The sequence below is a fragment of the Onychomys torridus genome, chromosome 16 (genome assembly GCF_903995425.1).
Source record: "Onychomys torridus chromosome 16, mOncTor1.1, whole genome shotgun sequence".
Taxonomy (NCBI): Eukaryota; Metazoa; Chordata; class Mammalia; order Rodentia; family Cricetidae; genus Onychomys; species Onychomys torridus.
Window position 1 is genome coordinate 11,235,276 of NC_050458.1, and position 19,161 is coordinate 11,254,436.

At 39.7% G+C, this 19,161-nt stretch overlaps 1 protein-coding gene across 2 annotated transcripts in view; it reads left to right on the forward strand.

Annotated features, from left to right (window-relative positions):
• Positions 1-6,029: 6,029 nt before the first annotated feature.
• Trhr (thyrotropin releasing hormone receptor) overlaps positions 6,030-19,161 on the forward strand; it is a 36,304-nt gene continuing 23,172 nt past the window's right edge. For both annotated transcript variants that reach the window (XM_036208380.1, XM_036208381.1), the window contains exons 1-2: positions 6,030-6,302; positions 6,865-7,737. In XM_036208380.1, the coding sequence (XP_036064273.1) occupies positions 6,949-7,737 (789 nt within the window). In that variant the 5' untranslated portion in view covers positions 6,030-6,302; positions 6,865-6,948. The remainder of the gene's footprint in view (positions 6,303-6,864; positions 7,738-19,161) is intronic.

The window sequence follows — 19,161 nt, forward strand, 5'->3', positions numbered from 1 at the left end:
GCACTATCAGCCATTTCAAACTAATCAATATTTATAGAACATTCTTTCAAGCCAAAGCACAGCATGTGGACTATCCACCAAGAGAAAGCATGTTCTAGGCCATAAAAATAAATTGCAATACATTAAAGAGAGTTGAAATCATATATAGTATGGAGTTAAAGTAAAGACAGTAGATAACAAAAACATGTCTAGAAAACCTACAAGAATCTGGAAATTAAACAATCCATTCATAATTTCTTAAAGATATGGTAAAACAAAAGCTAGAAAGTAAAATGAACTATCATTTCAGAGATGTTTCAATGGGTAAGTGTTTGCTATACAAAGTTGTGGACCTGAGTTCAAATTCAGCACCCTTCTATAAAAAGATGAATGTGTCTGTGAGGGTAGAGACTGGAGATGGAGTTGATGGAGCTTCCTGGATGTCAACCTCACTCTAGGTTCATTGAGAGATCCTGTCTCAAGGCCTAAAGGTGGAATATTATAGAGTAAGACACATGAAGTCCTCCTGTGGCCTCTGAACAAGTCTATATCTGGACACACACATGCATGCATACACGTGCATGCACGCGTGCACACACACACACACACACACACACACACACACACACACACAGAAAGAGAAAGAGAGAGAGAGAGAAAGAGAAAAGAAGAGAGAATATAGTGAACTTAATGAGAATAAAAGTAAAACATATTAATGCAGTTTCATTAATGTTAAAGAAGAAAATTTGTTGTTCTAATATTTACATTGAAACCAGGAGTTGTAAAAATCAGTGAACCAATAAGTAAGTTTGTGATATAATCTGTATTTATACAATGGAATATTATACAGCAACAACAAGAAAAAAGTACTGAGTCTTACAACAACTATTGGTTAAATATATTTAAATTATGCTGTTAAAAACAACAGATGCATGCACTACAATTCCATTTATGTGAAAATGCTGTAAGACAAACATCTTCTAGAGCTAGAAAGCTGAGCCATGATGAGCTGACTACAGAATTGTTCAGGAGCAATACACAGAGACCATTTTAGGGTGATAGGAGTTTTCTTGTGATATGACTATAAGAAGCTTACATGATTGTTGCAGCTCAGAAAATTCATAAAAACAATCCTTTCGTTCTACAGAACTTACATTTCAATGAAGTTTCTTTTAGTAATGTACACGCATATGTTTGAGCCTTATGATTTTCTAAGAGCTCTGTGAAACAGCATACATAGGTGTTCATTTGTATACACATGTGGTATAATAAAAGCGTAAGACTAGGAGGGTAACTAAAGGCAAGTTTTATATTGATGAGCTCAGTGAGGAAAAAATACCATTTTAGTAGCAAAGATTTACACAATTTTCATATGTAGAGGGGAAATTTGGCTTAAAATTTCTAAAATACAAAGGAAAGTCTAGATACAATCTACTAAAACATTCAGATTTCACACTAGTTTTCTTATAGTAACTTCAAGTTATATGCATTTTGGAAAATCAGGTTATTGCTTCATAAAACATGTAATAAATCAAACTATGAGTGACCTCACAATCTAGACAGTTTGATTAAAGTCTGTTCTTTTGTTAGATCATATCCTCGAGTAGCACTTTAGAGAAATGTCTTCAAACAGTGTTAACCTTTCCTGAATATGACGTTCAGGTAACCAGCTAAGAACAGCCCAAAGAACAAGAAAGGGAAGCTATGTGTGTGTTGGTTCATTTCCATTTTTTATATATACGACGTTTAAATATACGATGCCAGTTTCTCCACAAGCATGGCCCAGGTAATATAGAAGTATGTAAGGAACAAAAATATGAAAATCAGTAGCTTGTGCTCAGACACAAACTGTCTCTTACAGCTCTGAACAAATAAGATGACATGTCTGTTTTACTCCATGATGAAACCCTCACATGAAGAGAAGAGGCATCAAGTTCCTTCCTGTGTTGTTGAAGTGACCCATTCTCAAGTTATAGTGACTTTGTAGCCTACCTCCAGGATACAAGGTGTCCCATCTCAGACCCAGGGAACAGAATCTTGGTACAGTCCTTGTGATGTTTTGCAAGGAAATGGCCCCCAAAGGGAGTGGCATTTTAGGAGATGTGGCTTTGTTGGAGTGGATGTGGCCTTGTTGGAGGAAGTGTGTCACGGTAGGGTTGGGTTTTGAGATCTTATATATGCTCAAGCCACACCCAGTATCTCAGTTTACTTCCTATTGATTCTAAGATGTAGAACTGTCAGCCACCTCTCCAGTACCATGTCTGCCTGAATGCGGCCATGTCCCACCATGATGATAATGGACTGAACCTCTGAAACTGTAAGCCACTATCTCAATTAAATATTTTCTTTTATAAAAGTTGCCATGGTCATGGTGTCTCTTCACAGTAATAGAAACCTTAACTAAGACAGTGTCTAAATCCTAATTTGGTAGATCATATTTCTCATCTGTAGAGCCCAGAAACTTGAATTCCATGCAGTTTCCCCAAAAGAGTCTCTCTCTCTCTCTCTCTCTCTCTCTCTCTCTCTCTCTCTCTCTCTCTTTCTCTCATTTTCTGAGCTGGTAACCTTTCTAAATCTTGCCTAGTTACCTATGACAATTTGATGCCACCTCCCATGGCCTCTAGTAGCCTAAAATGAGAAAGGTGGATAACATAAATAATTACCTGTTAGTGTATTTGTGATGACTAGTGAAGAACCACCTATCCACTAGAAAAACTCACTCCTAGACCTAGAGATAACTCTCTTATGAATTACTTCTATGGTTTTGAAAGCATGCAGCCATGCATGTCCTGTGGCAGGGGTTTTGGTCATATGAATGGAAACTTTCTTGTGGCAACTAGGAAAGGAAAAACCAAGTACCATAATCAGGTCATCTGACTGTGAATATGATGGGCTCAAAAGAAGTGCTCGTTGTTTTCTCAGGTTCAAAGGGGAAGTGTAAGTCACAAATGAACAAATCCCAGCAGGAACCGAGACAATTTGATGAGGTGCCCTATGAATTCTGATGCTGACTTTCCCTGTGCAAAATGTGGTACATGATTGAGAAGCCCTGCTTAAACAGCTGAGGGCCAGAAAGACAAGCAGAAGGTGGACCTGAGATGTGTGTACGTCACCCTGGGTCCATCATTTATGTACTGTCCTCATTGTTACTAGCCGACTATTTCAAAAGAAATGCCTTTATTTCTCTCTAGTTAGAAGAACTTAAATAAAGACCACAGTTGGTTAGAAATTAAGATAGTATTATTAAGAAATCTTAATGTGAATATAAGGTTTGCTAACATTTTGCCTAATTTTTGTGTTATTTGTTGCAAATAAAAATACATAATATATTACCCCATTAAGGTTTATAAACAAAATCTACTTTACAAAATAACAGTTACTTAAAAAATACAGTGTTGTAAGGAGAGTGAAGTTGATTGGAAACATTTAGACACATAATGATCTGATAAGTTTAGGGGTAAAGGCAAGTGTGTGAAGAATTTTTTCCAGCCTGTAAAGAACAAGTTTAAGGGGCAAAGGAAGAGGACTCAAGAATAATGTGAGTCACAGCCCAGGGAGAACCCTCATTAAACACCCTACCTGGCAGTCACCTAATGTCTGTCTCATCACAGCTCAACTCCTCTAGGTCAAAGGGGTGGTGAAATCTCTCCAACCCTGTGAAATCTTTACCACTTTACACAACCTTGCATATCTCATTATCATTAGTCACAGTGTCATCTCTTGTTAAAGCAAACTGTGATTTTCTTCAAGACTGCTCTCAGATGCTACCTTGTGTGGCACAGCTCAACCTGGTCCCTCTGTCCACTGTACAGCCACTCAGAAGCACCTTTGCTTCATAACTCAACACACTGAGTGTCCGTTTTCAATGTACAACTCATGTAACTGTTCCTGAGTCTGTTTCTACTAATAACTGTGAGCCATTTGAAGGTAAAAATGTGATCTTTACTCACTAACCATCCAACACATAATAAGAACTTAACAGTTATCTGTTAGGAGAAAAAAAAAAAACCCGAGGGGCAGAGTATTTACTCAGAACAGAGATGCTGAAGAATGCCAATAGGAAAGATTTGACATGGAGGTCAAATCTGTGACCTCCTTCAATTGCTCACATTATTGTAGAGATACACAGCACAGTAGTCATGCCACACCTGGGACCTGGAGACTGACTAAAGGCTCTGAGAGAATGAAAAGGGAAGGTGAGATTTATGAAGTAAGATTTTAGCATGAAGTAGTGAAGTTAGAGTATGGACACCATGCCTCCCTCAAAAGCATTTTCATTCTGATTAACAGGAAAGAAGGACACCATTCAGAGTCATCTCTGCCCTGTAGGCCAGGGAGAAAGGGTCAGTCTGCTAAAGCAGTTGAAGGAACAAACTAAAATTCAGGCAAAGATGTGCCTAGGATGAGAAAACATACATTTGGCTGGTTTCCTCTTTGCCATTTGGAGATAATGCAGAGGCCAACACTCCAACACTGACAGAGACCATACACGTGTGATGACAGAAACAAAAGCTGGCTTGTGCAAAAGACAAGTAGAAGGCTGTGGGACGTCTAAAATGTGGGAGCAATTGCATCCGACATCATGGACTCTGACTCCCAGGACCGCTTGTCCTCAGTTAACTTCCATGCAAGACTGCAGTCCATCAGGGCCAGACCCTTTACATTTTATGAGAAAAAAAATCCTGATTTTAATATGTAATTTCTAAAGTTTGAAAGGTAACAGTAATCTAGGTATTCTAAATTACACTTGAGCTGGTCCTGTACAGGCCAAACAATACACACCCGAAGCCTGAATGTGGCTGCTGAGATGTTACTTTGTAACAATAGGTGATGGAGGAAAAGGAAATGGGTACTTAGGGGTTCCTCTATGAGTCAATGTAGAGGTCAATCACTATGATCCCCAGCTTTGCCTCAATCTCCTTATTACTGTGGGCACAGTTCTGGTGCCCTTGTGGTGGTCCTGTTCACTTAAAATAGACTCCCCAAGGATCTGATCTTCCAAAATAGAGACTTGGTGCAGCATGCTGGGAGTCCAGCTAACCGCTGTTTTTCATGGAAAGATGGTCAGCTAAAAGCACACAAACATGAACAGCTGGGGCATTCAGTCGGTATCCAGACAAGAGCCATGTTATGAACTGGCCACGGGTAGCTTTAGAGAGCAGAAGTGACCCTGGGCTAGAATTTCACTAGCAAATTCTCCCTCTTAGGGATATATTTGATAAAGCTCTCATGGGTAGTTCCTGTGATTGGCATTTCAGGCAACAACATAAGGAACAAAGGTACTTGGAGTAAACAGAGGACCCCTGAGCCCTACACGTTTCGATAGGTGGCTTTAGGTCGAATTATTCCTTTTGTTCATTTATTCATTTTATTTATTTGTTTGTTTGTTTTTGTTAGTTTATTTATTTGTTTTTATTCTTGAGACAAGGTCTCGATATATAGCCCAAACGGGCTTCAATCTCCCAGTCCTCCTAACTCCTAACCTCTGAGATTGCCACTACCCACCACTACTCCCAGTCTCAATTCATTTTCTAAAGCTAATACTTTTATGTGAGCATCAGAAGCTCACAGTTAAAATGTTTTAAAATCAATTTAAACTTATTTTTCATTCATATGACATGAAAGGAGGAAGCCAGTTTTGCTGGTTTACTGAAGAAACAGTCCAAGGGTTTCCATAGCAGAGAGAGAAGTTGATCTCATTGCAGACTTCAAGGGCTCTGCCCAGAAGGTTTTGCTACCTTCTAAAATCCTGTCAAGCAAGAAGTAAAAATATATTTCAGAGCAGCTCAGGCACAGGAGTTTCTGCAGAACTTAGAGCATCATTACCTACAAGATCAGCTGCTCCTTGATCTTTTACCAGCCATCAGCCTTCCACACTGAGCAGTGTATTAGCCACATGTTTAAAAGTAAATTCTTCAACAGATTGTGATTCAGTCAGGACTGACGGGCACTTGGGAATGTGTGTGTAGTGTGTGTGTGTGTGTGTGTGTGTGTGTGTGTGTGTGTGTGTGAGAGAGAGAGAGAGAGAGAGAGAGAGAGAGATTGAGAGAGAGAGAGAGAGAGAGCGCTCTCATTAAGGGACGATCCATGATTTGACAGCCTCTCTGCTGCGCCTGCTGTTGCTTCTGTTACTGCGGCTGTAGGGTCTGTCATGAGTTGAAAGGGATGTGAGGGTTTAGAGGAACTGCCGCTCTGAAGACTGAGCCTCTGCGAAGTGATCTCCCTGCCAGACAGACTAGGCAAGATTTTCTGCAGGACTGGAAACTTGGACTTATTCCCCCTTCATCTACTCTGAGAAGCAGGCATCGTGACAGAGGGAAAAGGTAAGACAACTGCCTTCTATTGAGGCTGGGGACTGGGGAAATGGGGACCTTAGGTGCAGAGGCTTGCTATTGTATGTGAACAGTGTTTCACTCCAGCGAGCCAGAGGCAGGAGCTAAATTCCTCCCAGGCTTGACCATGGAGCCTTTTGGTTTTTCCACTGATACCTTTTGCTTCTTTATTGTACTTTTTCCGAGCGTCTGAGAGGTTTCTTTGTATTTATTTTGCAGCTAGCACATGATTTTTCTTTAAGTTTGGAACTGTTTGTTTGTTGATTTTTGTTGTCCCCACTGGATCCAGTTTCAAAATAGGAGCATTTTCTGCTTCTCCTTCCTTAAGCGTCCTTCCCTGTGAAGAGAGTGTTAACTCATTCCTCTTAAGGTGATGTGATCAGAACAATTACTTCATTCTGCCTAGAACAGCAAAGTAAGAGTTTTCAGAAGTGCATAGGGACCCCATCTCTGTAGAAACTCAGAGACATAAAGAGAGGAAACGAGTTGCCAGTGAGTGTACTTGCCCGGAAATCATGGCATTGTGAGCGAACGTGTGTGTGACTTTTCACAGGGGAAAGAACTACTTAAATCAAGGTGAAGGCTGGAGAGATGTTTTAAAGAGTCCCTGTGTCTGAGAAACTTCAAGCCACTGAAGATGGAGAATGAAACACTCAGTGAAGTGAACCAGACCGAGCTTCCGCCACAAGCAGCGGTGACACTCGAGTACCAGGTGGTCACTGTCTTGCTTGTGCTCATTATTTGTGGACTGGGCATTGTGGGCAACATCATGGTAGTCCTGGTGGTCATGAGAACCAAGCACATGAGAACCCCTACAAACTGCTACCTGGTGAGTCTGGCTGTGGCAGATCTCATGGTCCTGGTAGCCGCAGGCCTCCCCAATATAACTGACAGCATCTATGGTTCCTGGGTCTATGGCTACGCTGGTTGCCTCTGCATTACTTATCTCCAGTACTTAGGAATTAATGCATCCTCATGTTCAATAACAGCCTTTACCATTGAGAGGTACATAGCAATCTGTCACCCCATCAAAGCCCAGTTTCTCTGCACATTTTCCAGAGCCAAAAAGATCATTATCTTTGTCTGGGCCTTCACATCCATTTACTGTATGCTCTGGTTCTTCCTGCTGGATCTCAATATTAGCACCTACAAAAATGCTATTGTGGTATCCTGTGGCTACAAGATCTCCAGGAATTACTACTCACCTATTTACCTAATGGATTTTGGTGTCTTCTATGTTGTACCAATGATCCTGGCCACTGTACTCTATGGATTTATAGCTAGAATCCTCTTCTTAAACCCTATTCCTTCAGACCCTAAGGAGAACTCTAAGATGTGGAAAAATGACTCAATTCATCAGAACAAGAATTTGAATTTAAATGCCACTAACAGATGTTTCAACAGCACTGTATCTTCCAGGAAGCAGGTAAGCAAAGCTGAACTTCCAAATCAAGAGAGGAAATGTGAAATCGTTTTTTGTAAGATAGGATCAACTTTGTCCTACTTAGCTGATGGCAAAACCAAAATACAATCATGCAAATGTTTTACAGTTTAAGCTTCTGCTTTGCATATTAAACACACCTCTGGATCAACTGAAGATCTAAAAATAAATGGAGGGATTTGATAGCACTTTAGCGGGGAAGCAGTTCCCTGTTAAGATATAGGGCCCTGTAGACAGAACCCCAGAAATCTTGATTTAAAACACTTGTGCCTCTCCAAAAATGTTAACTGAACATTTAGAAAACTTCAGCCCTCTGAAGCATTACAAAGAATTACCTTTCAGGAATTTTACTACACCATTATCAAGAGAATTTGAGACTATATCATGAGTCAAAATAATGAAACTTTTCTTGCAGCACATAGTTACTCATAACTGATCTAGCAAAAGACAGGTAATCAGCCTTATTTGGTTGATCTTGATGAAAGATGATTCTCTACACCTTTTCTCTAGCTCTCTCCAAGTTATCCTAGCATGCAGAACCTGGAAATACATTTTCCTCAGGAAAAATTGTTTCAAAAGAATAGCCATTATCAAGTTCAATCAATTAAAAACTAATTTTTAATGTAGATTTTCTAGCTTAGCAAAACTGGAACTCTTTTATGCTCCCAGATTACCTAAGTGCACATGTGGCCACAGTGAAATGATGGTTTTATTAGTGAGTAAAGCATCTCATTTATAAGATAATGTGAAAATAAAAGGCTCTATGATATATACTCTTTTGTTTGTGTCTGCACAACTGTCCTGAGGTACTCATGAGCCTACCTCTCAGCTCTTTTTCCTTCTCTTTTGAATGTAATAAGTATGCAGTAAATATTCATTCTCATAACAAAAAGAGAAATCATGAAATCAACAATGCTGTTTCTTTCAAATCACCTGAATTTTCTCTTTATTTTCTGCAAGGGAAACAGTGTATTGTATTTGGATAGGTAGAAAACTGAGTGTGCTTTTAAAAGCATGTATGTGGATCATCCATACTATTAATTCTTAAACTCTAGGTTACCAAATATGCTATGAATTATGAGTACATACACATGTACACAGGCACACAACAAAGCAAACTCATAAAAGTGAAAATGTTCTGCAATAAAAGGCGGACTGTAGCGGAAGAGAATGCATGCAGTATTTTAAGTGAGATGTGACACTTGAGTCACGTGACATTTATCATGAAGACAGAGGGGACACATGAGTAACTACTACCAAGTCTTTACTTCTTTAGACAGACAGCAATGTCCCCTAATACAAGGTGTAGCTGGACATTACCCAAAGATTGATTCACAGAGAAGGAGAGAGATACATTGGCCATCTGCCAAGGCAAATATTAACAAATACAGTAAGATAATAAAGAATATGCATTAATTGGGAATCAAACATGAGTTAATATTAGCAGCAAGGAAGGTTAGTTAGAAAATTTGATCTTTATACTCACATTCATATTTTTGTTTTATATATATATAATTATGTTACATGTTGACAATGTTTTCAAAGAATGTTAATGTTGAGCATGTGAAAGCAAGGTAGAGTGTTTAGAAATGAGAAACTGGCAGCTCTGGATAAGGAAGATATGAAGGTTGAGAGATGGGTGGCAGAAAGTTACCCATGAGAGCAGTTGGTGGTAATCTGCTTGCATAATTTAGATCCTCTATACTAGTGGTTCTCAAACTTCCTAATGCTGAGACCCTTTAATACAGTTTTTCACATTGTGGTGACCCCCCCAACCATAAAATTATTTTCACTGCTACTTCATAACTTTAATTTTGCTACTGTTATGAATCATAACGTAAGTGGCTGTGTTTTCCAATGGTCTTAGGTGACCTCTGTGAAAGGGTCATTTGACCCTGATGGGGGTCACCACCCACAGGTTGTGAACCACTGTTCTATAGGGTGAATTTAAAGAAGAATCTTCTTCTTAAACCCTATTCCTTCATATGAGACACAAGGGATGAGAAAAGGTCCATTCAATGTGGTAGCAGGCTCACATTGACTCCCCAAATATTGAAGTTATTCTCAAATAGAACACAAACAGTGAAAGTAATCATGACTTAATCAGTTTTTCTAAGCCCCAGATTTCTCATTAATAAAATGGGCACATCAACTGACTTGTATAGTTGTTGCTGAGAGATGCATTCCCCATCCTGGGGAATGGGATCACAGCTGTGAGTGAGGCCAATGTGTTCCAAACTTAATGACCTAAGTTCTGACCTCTTCCTTTTCTAGGAAAATCTTAATTCTTCATATGGTTCAAATCCCCATGTCCTAAGGGGATTTGAACCTAAGGACTTTTATTTTAATATTTCTCTGTGATTTTTTTCTTTTAGGCAAGTGTAATTTACATTTTAATAAATACTTATCTGGGCCAGGGCCTTCTAGCCAAGTTACTAAATAAAATTAAATATACATAGCTTAGAGGACTACATTTTTAAAGAAAATAAAGAAAGATTGTTTTTTCTGTGAAAGACAAATATGATGTTTTCTTTGCTTGTTCATTTTTTTTTACTTGTATTTCCAATATAAAAAAATCTAGATCAAAAACTTGTTTCTATTACTCAAAGACTTGATTATATTTTAGTAAACCACCTGAGTTGAGATAAATTAAATTCAACTCTACTCCGTGGCTAGAAGCTATGTAAAGGATTTGCCTGATTGAATTAGTCTTTTGTTTTACAGTTGGATGGTTTGACTCTGAGGACATAGAGTTTAAATGGTGGTATTTGTTACATTTTAGCTCAACCTACACAAAGCCACAAATTACCTCCATCCACTCAGTTCCTATGTTCAGCATTATGAAGAGAAGCTTTCTCTGTCATTGACTGTGTATTTCTGCATAACTAACTGAATTTTAAATTTGGAAATACAGGAACCTCTTTTAGTAAAACTCTTACCATTTTGCTAAAATTCTGTACTATAAATAGACAAATTCATTTTAAATATTTTCTTCTCACGGGCTACAGGGATATGCAAGATATTTGACCAACCAGACTTCTGGTTTGTTTCCAGTGGCTCCACTTAGCAATTTCTCTTGTCTTACAGCATGATGAGCAGGACAATGTGACCTCATCCCAATAGAAGCTTCCAGAGATGCTGTCAGCTTTTATAGGTTTATTTGATTAATCCATTCTTCAAAATACTTTTTTAAAAAAGCTGTTCCTTCTGTAAACTGCTTACTACCAAGAATGTTGAAAGTCCAAGACACAAAACAAAACCAGCTTCCCTTTCTAAAGTAACACATGCCATTTGGGTATGACACTGATGTTGGTGGTGGTGTTTACGATGCTATAAATGGTGTCATGTGGGACACATGAAGAGTTAAAATAATAATAAGGGGACTCTCTCTGTCAAAGACTGTCAGTCATTTTCTTATATTTCTTTTCTTCCATTTTAAATGGGTCAGTTTAAATTATTATAATACAACATTATTTATGCTTGCTTCTCATTTTTACTCCCAAAATAATGAAATTAAAGAGAACACAAACAGTAAAAGTAATCATGAATCAGTTTTTTTCTAGGCCCCAGTTTTCTCATCAATAAAATGGGTACATCAACTGACTTGTATAGTTGTTGCTGAAACCAAATGAGATGCACTAGACAAGATTCATATTTGCTCTCTCCCCACCTGTCAGCTTCTCATTATCCATCACTGCTTTTTAGGAATTAAATCTTCCTTCCATCATCATCCCCTCTGTTCTGATGCAGCCCTAGCCATTCTGTGTGCTCATGGAAATAAAAGTTGTGCTGTGCCTACTCTCTTATCCTCCTGCCTTCCTCCAGTTCTCTAATGTTAGCTCCGCACCTTGTGTGCATGTGCATGTGCACATGTGTGCAATGATAGATAAATATGCACATACTTGTGTGTGTGGATGCCAAAGACAGACAAAGGGTATCCTCTCCAGTTGTTCTTTGCCTTGTTCTTTAGACAAGTTCTCTCATTAAGAGAGCTCACCAATTTGTCTTGAGCTGGCCAGTAAGTTCCTAAGGATCCTCCTGTCTTTGCAATGATGGTGCTGGGGTTGCTGACACAAGCAACACCACATGTGGGTGCTGCAGATGTGAACTCCAGTTCTCATGTTTGTGCAGCAAACTCTTTCCTAACTGAGCCATCTTCCAAGCCCACTGTGTGCTCTTTAAAGAAGCAAGGAAGGCAGCAGGAGTCACGCTAACATGGAAGGTGGAAGGCTCACAATGGCCTCAACTCTAGACCCACAAGCAACTAAAGAATGCTGAAAGCAGGAGAAATCGTCTCCTGTGGGTAGAAGTACACTAACAGGTTATCTAGTATCAAACAGAGAGTTCTGAAAACATGCAAGTAGCATCATACAGGCTGAGGCAGGTTGTATTTAGACATTTAGGAATACATGCAAATACATGCGCACACATAGGCGTGGACGCACACACAGCAGCAGCAACAACAATTAAAGCAAAGGAGGCCATGAGTTTGAAAGAGAGCAAGGTGAAGATACATGGGAGGACTTGGAAGGAAGAAAGGGAAGGAGGGAAACTAGGTAATTATAATCTCAAAAAATTAAAGTATTTAAAAAGAGAGAAAGAATCTTGGACAAAGTGCAAAGGAAGTCCAGCATAGGTGGTTCAGTGATATCTGCACTTGAAAGTTCAGGCCGGAAGACAAGTTCAAGACCAGCTAGCAGAGCAGCTGAGAAGTTTAATAAACATAACAAGACTCTAAACAAACAAACCAACACAAAGCAAAGAGGCAGAGGCATCATGGTGGAATGTCCTGGCTGTAGGGTTTGGGAGCTCAAAGTCTTTTAAGTAGCATTACTCATGTAGCTGGCAGCTGCATGTACATCTAAAAGAACAACTCCCCTCCTCCTGCTTCAAAATCCAGCTCAACATAATATAATCTTCCCTCTCACCCAGGAACTTAGCCAATGATTGCCCTCACAAGGCAGAGACAAGTTGACTTTTCATCACTGCGCCTTCATTAAAGTTGGTGGTGCATGCCTTTAATCCCAGCACTGGGGAGGCAGAGGCAGGTGGATCTCCAAGTTCAAAGCCAGCCTGGTCTACAAAGCTAGTTCCACTGTTACAGGGAGAAACCTTGTCTTCAAAAAAGTTTCCCAAATTTGCTAAGACTGTTTACACAGGCTTGCCTTGCATGTTTCATTGTTTTATTTCTTCCAATCCTGGGGACTCAACTGTGTTCATACTAGTATATAAAAAAAAAATCTAAGTTGCAAAAAACAAAGCAGTTTATCACTTAACACTCAGGATGTCACTTTGATTCTATTTAAAGAATAGCTTCCCATTTCCTGATTCATATATTGTTTCAAGAAAATTTCCCATAAACACACTAAGTGATAATCTCTGCCGCTGTGTGCTCTGTGTCCTTCATCCTAGACAAACACAGCCCTGTTTGCAATTATAGATTTGCAGCCAAGTTTTCCCCATTGCACATAACCTGTGCCACTGCAGAATTCTGTTTGGCTGACATACCAGAAGGCCTTAAAATCAGCTGTTCTTGAGACTCACAAACCATACTTATACATAACCATACAGTTCCTTGTGGACTTTTTCTTTAAATCCAAATTTTCAGGCAGCAGAGGCTAATCTGTAACATATGCCCAGTCTTATTGGCTTTGCAATGAGTAGGAGAAAAGTAAAATGTACACCTGAATTAACATTTAACCAAATTTTACGTGTCTCATTCCTTTTCAGTCGATACCCTCTAGAACATCATTAAACATTCTTTCACAAACAGGAAGTACCGGACACCATCCTAAACGGGGAGGATGCAGGGATATGGGATGACAATTGTTTTCCTCTTCAAGGACCTCCATGTTTGCCATGCACACAAACAATCCTGAGTCAAGCACAAGGTTCTGTGAAAGAGGACAGAGTGGGGTGGGGGTGAGATGAGGGCAACTGTGACATGCCTGTGCCTCTCTCTCCCCTGTTTTGTGTTTACAGATAGAAACCCAAGAGTCCACCTGAGCACATTTCACTCCTCTTAGGCCTTAACCTAGATCTAAGCAGTAGTAACAACCTCGTGGTTCTAGTGGTAACTCTCATAGCTGACCCACTTTTCCTCCACCCACACTGCCACTGTCCCAGTTCACCACCTCTCACTGTTCTGTTTCAATGCACACCTCACCCGTCTCTCCAACTCCCATTCTATGCCCCCACCAAATACTCAGCAACATTGCTGACTAGATTGTCTCTCTCGTGCAGAGCTACAGTATCAAAAATAGTTTTGAGGGTTCCCTGAAGCCTAACATTTAAACTACCTAGCATAACAAATAAAATCCTGGCACCATCCCATACTTTTCAGTTTCATCCCCCATGGCTCTTTCAACTTACACTTTATGCTCCAGCAGCACTGGGTTATTTTCAGTCCTCTGAAAATGCTCCATTCTCAGCCAGAAACTCCATCATCTGGCACTTTCCCAGTTGTCTTTCAAATCTCAAATCAATCCCTCATGCATACTGTAAAGCCTGTTCTGACATTCTCAGGCAGAATTACACATCCAATTCCCTAGCTAGTAGTACACATTTAAATGCTTTTCCTATGCTTCTAAAGTATTTTGTATATATTTCTGATTTAGCAATATTAGCCATTCAGAATTATTAACTTGTCTGCCTTCTGCACCTTCCAATAGCCTTAGCAGTGAGACCTTGCATCCTCTACTATGCTCAGCACTGAGTTTGGAATATGGTAAGGACAAGTGTAAGGACACATTGGTGTACTGCATCCTGGGAACACAGGTTTGACAAGAGCAGGTTGTCAGTCTCTTCTCACCTCTGTACCCAGTACCATCACAACATTGCTTAAAATTGACCTTGTATAGTGTGACTTCACTACAGAAATCAACAAATGTAACGATAGTCTTTCCTCCTTTTTTCTGGATAAATAAATGGGAAATATTTATCAGCATATTTCTTTTTGTGTGGTTATACCTCAAAAACATCACTTTTCATATGTAATATAAGTAAAAGTGTGAAAAGTACATGCATGTGTGCTTAGGGTCTTAGTCATATCCAACAGTGTTTTGCCCCATGAGAAAACACTGCCTATGCATGTCACATCCTTCTCTAATTATAAGTAAAATTTGTACCTCTTCTATTAAACCCTTCTTCAAAATCCAAAATAACTCAAATGGAACTAATTGGTGGATGATGATTAAATTAGTAGATAAGACCTTTTAGGAAGATTTTCTTTCCCTACAACTCTGACATGGCTAACTCAGAAACACTGCAGAAATCAGACATTAATTCACTTTGTAATACGAAGTTCACTTGCCTTCTCCATGGACTTTAAAAATCCTCTCCTAAATGGAGGAGCTACTTTGAACAGGAGGAGCAAAGAAATAAGGCAATGGCAGTCCAGGGAGGATAACCAATATGTGCCCAAGTGCTGACAGTAATAGAGCCAGGTAAATGTCCCCGTGTGACTAATTTTCCTAAAATACTTCACTCACATCATGTCCTATAAAAAGTATTTCCACTCTCCTCTGACTGGCTTTGAAAAACCTTATCATGTTTTCTGGCTTTGCTCATTTATTGTTTATTTAATTCAGTAATTACTAATTGAGCACCAATTTCTTGCTAGGCACTATGGTAAAGAAGCCATAGAGTCACTGTTGTATAGAACTTACCGTAAGACGTAAAAGATTGACACGAATTAAAAGAGAGGGCTGGCAGTTAAGGTTTACAGTGTACAGAGAGGCAACAACAAAGCGGAGATTATGGCACTTAAGGCTTGGAGAGCAAGTCTCAACTGCAGTGAGACCTACTCCATTTCGTAAAGAACAATTAAGTGTCTGCCAGGCCAAGACAAAATGCACAAACTCATAGAAGCAGAAGTCATCTGGGTAACCAAGGTGTCCAGAATAAGACCCTGGCAGGCACTTTGTGACGTCTGAAGGCTTCTACACTTACTTGGTCATAAAACACTAGAGAACCAACCACACCCTTTCCTGTACTGGTAGGAAATGGGACTTGACTTTTTTTTAACTTGGTTCTCAAAATTATATGGTCTAGCCAGTAAGAATCGGGGAGCCAGAAATGAGATCATTGCAATCTAGCAAGAAGGATGTAAAACTTGGGGTAAGAGCGATAGTTGAGGTGGGTAGAAGGACTGCAGATAAGAAATAGGCAAAAACAAAATCAGCAGACTTTAACAGCAAAATGTGACAGGTAAGGAAGACGGAGTCTTAGCTGAAATGCACAGAATGCTGGAACGCACTTAGCACAGGATACAGGGAGGAGAACATTTTTATCTGTATTTATTTCTTCCCTACAGATCCAATATATCAACTAAGATTCACACACACACACACACACACACACACACACACACACACCAACTTTATGCCTTTCTATTTTTCACTGTTGTGATTCTGTACCCTTCCCTCTAAGGCCCTCTCTCGTTTTGAGCTTTGGTGATGTTGCATTCAGGGTCTCAGTTTAAGCCAAAGTAGATCAAAGGATTCTGTACACTAGAAAAATACTGGGAGGCAGGAAAGTATGTCCTCTATAGCCAGAAAAGCACAGTAGAAGTATCAGATTACTATCTCTATAACTTTTGGTAAGTTAATTTATTATACTTTTAAATTTTTTATTTTTATTACATTTACTGTGGGGGCCCCGCACCTGCGTATGCACATGTGATGGTCACAGAACAACTTGCAAGAGTTGGTTCACTCCTTCCACCATAAATGGGAATGATTCATGTGTTCAGGCTGACCAGCTCCTTTACCTACTGAGGCATCTAGCCAGCCCAGCTTATTATACTTTCTATCAATGCATACAATAGGATATTAACAAGATTAATTCATTAGGTTGCTCTAAAGTAACATACTGTATCATAAGTACTCAAAAATTAACATTACATCTAATAAGTATTTATATTATTGCTTTAAGAATTTCATTCAGTGTATTAGGATCATATTCACCCCTACCCCAACTACACACAGATGTAGCCTCCTTTCCTACCTATCCAACTCTGTGTCATTTTTTTTTAACTAATTAGGTTCATTTTATGTTCTTGAATGTGTACCCTTCCACTGGAGTATAGGCAACCTACCATGGGCCATATTCCTAGAGAAAATGGACATTCCCTCTCTCTGTAGTTACCAGTGCCAGGAGCTCCTGAACCAGGCGTAAGACTCTGTGCCCACCTCCTAGCTCCAGTTTTGTCTGCCTTGAGCTTATATTGTCAAAACCACTGTGAGTTCATTTGTGCTACTGCCTCGTATGCCCAGAAAACAGCTACTTTAGAGTCACTCATGATTTCTGGCTCTGACAGTTTTTATCCCCCCTCTTCTACCATGATCCTTGAGCCTTGAAAGGAGGAGGTGTGATGTAGATGTCCTATTAAGTGCTGAGCATTCTACAGTCCCTTTATCTCCAAACTTTGACCAGTTTTGGGTCTCTGTGTTAATCATCACCTACTGCAGAAAGAATTGACCCTAATGAGGGTTGAGAAATGCCTTAATATATGGATATGATAATAAATCATTAGGAGTTAATTTAGCATCATATTCATTTTTTAGAATAATAGTAGTAGGCTCTTTCATAGGGCCTATGACGTATCTAGCAGCAGGTTCTGGTCTTGATAAAGTGGAGTGGGCCTAAAATCCCGGCAGAAAGTGGTTGGTTACATCCACGGTGTTCATGTTACTACCGGGACAGTGCTGTCTCAGTCTTTCTAGGACAGTCATTATTGAAGCTCCCAGAGTTCACAGCTAGGTAAGATTGGTGATTACTTTTATCCTCTAGGAGTATACATAGAACCTTCTGGTACTAGGAAGGCTATTTAGTAGGGATGAAGCTTCCAGGTCAGGGTGTTAGAGAGTTGCCTCAGCAATGAAGATCACTGGTTGCTCTACTGACTTTCTCTACCCAATTCAATTCCCAGCACTCACATAGCTCAAAACTGCCTGTATCTCCAGCTACAGGGTATCTGGGGCTCTCTTCTGGCCTTGTGTACACTAAGAATTCATGTTATGCATAGACTTACATGAAGGAAAACACTCATTCACGTAAAATAATGTAAGACCAAATTTTAAAATCTTCCCTCATGTTCTGGAGGGTAAACAAGAGTACTGGCTGTATTGTTTGTGGGTCTATAAGATCTCACTGGCCAACAACTCAGAAAGAGATAATCCACTCCTGGTGCTGGGGTTTTTATTTGCTAGCCTTAGGTGTCTAGTGAAAGCACTTATTTTAAAAATACTACTTATTTGCTCATTCATAAAATATCAAGATAGGTATAGACTGGTATTTCTACTACAGACAGACAACATATCTAACAGAATATTAAGAATAGTAAATCAGGCCGGGCAATGGTGGCGCACACCTTTAATCCCAGCACTGGGGAGGCAGAGGCAGGCAGATCCCTGTGAGTTCGAGGCCAGCCTGGTCTCCAAAGCGAGTTCCAGGAAAGGCACAAAGCTATACAGAGAAACCCTGTCTCAAAAAAAATAAAGGGGGTTGGGATTTTGCTCACTGGTAGAGCACTTCCCTAGCAAGTGCAAGGCCCTGGGTTCAGTCCTCAGCTCTGGCAAAAAAAAGAAAAAAATATTTTCCTCTGCTGGGTGGTGGTGGTGCACACCTTTAATCCCAGCACTCAGGAGGCAGAGGCAGGCGGATCTTTGTGAGTTCAAGGCCAGCCTGGTCTACCAAGTGAGTTGCAGGAAAGGCGCAAAGCTACACAGAGAAACCCTGTCTCGAAAAACCAAAATAAATAAATAAAATAAAATAAAAGAACATTAAATCAGTAAGTCATACCTGAGTTCTTTTTACATGCTCAGAGAAAAGCATACTAAGTGTACATGACAGATGAGAAACATTCATTGACCTTTTATTATATGGTTTATATTATTTGGGTACTTTGAACACACATACTAACTCAGTAAATCTCCACAACAATCTTGAGAAGTTAAAAGGAATGAAAGAAGAGTCATTTTAGATAAAGAGAAGTGTAAAATGATGTTATCATAGAGGAATAGAGAAGAGGCCAGTATGAGAATCAGGATCTCTGTATGAGAAATGCTGGCACATGAGCCAAATGTTCATTTTATGCAAACATGGAAAATAAACTAAGAAGACACAGAGACTGAGGTTGGAACAGTGAGTTCAGAAAACCAAACATAATGCATCACGCAATGAATGCTAGAGAAAGGCCCATCCTGCAAACCGCAGCCACCGCCCTCTTGAAGTTTCCTCCCGAATAGGCCTTTAGTTATCTCTGGCAGTATTTTCAGGACTACAATCTGTTCTTTTTTGTTTATTTGTTTGCTGTCATTTTCAAAACTCCCTCTACTCCTGAAGTCTCTCTCTCAGCAAACTCACAGAGGCTCTTGAGGCAATCTCCTTGTCTCTTCACTTCCTCTT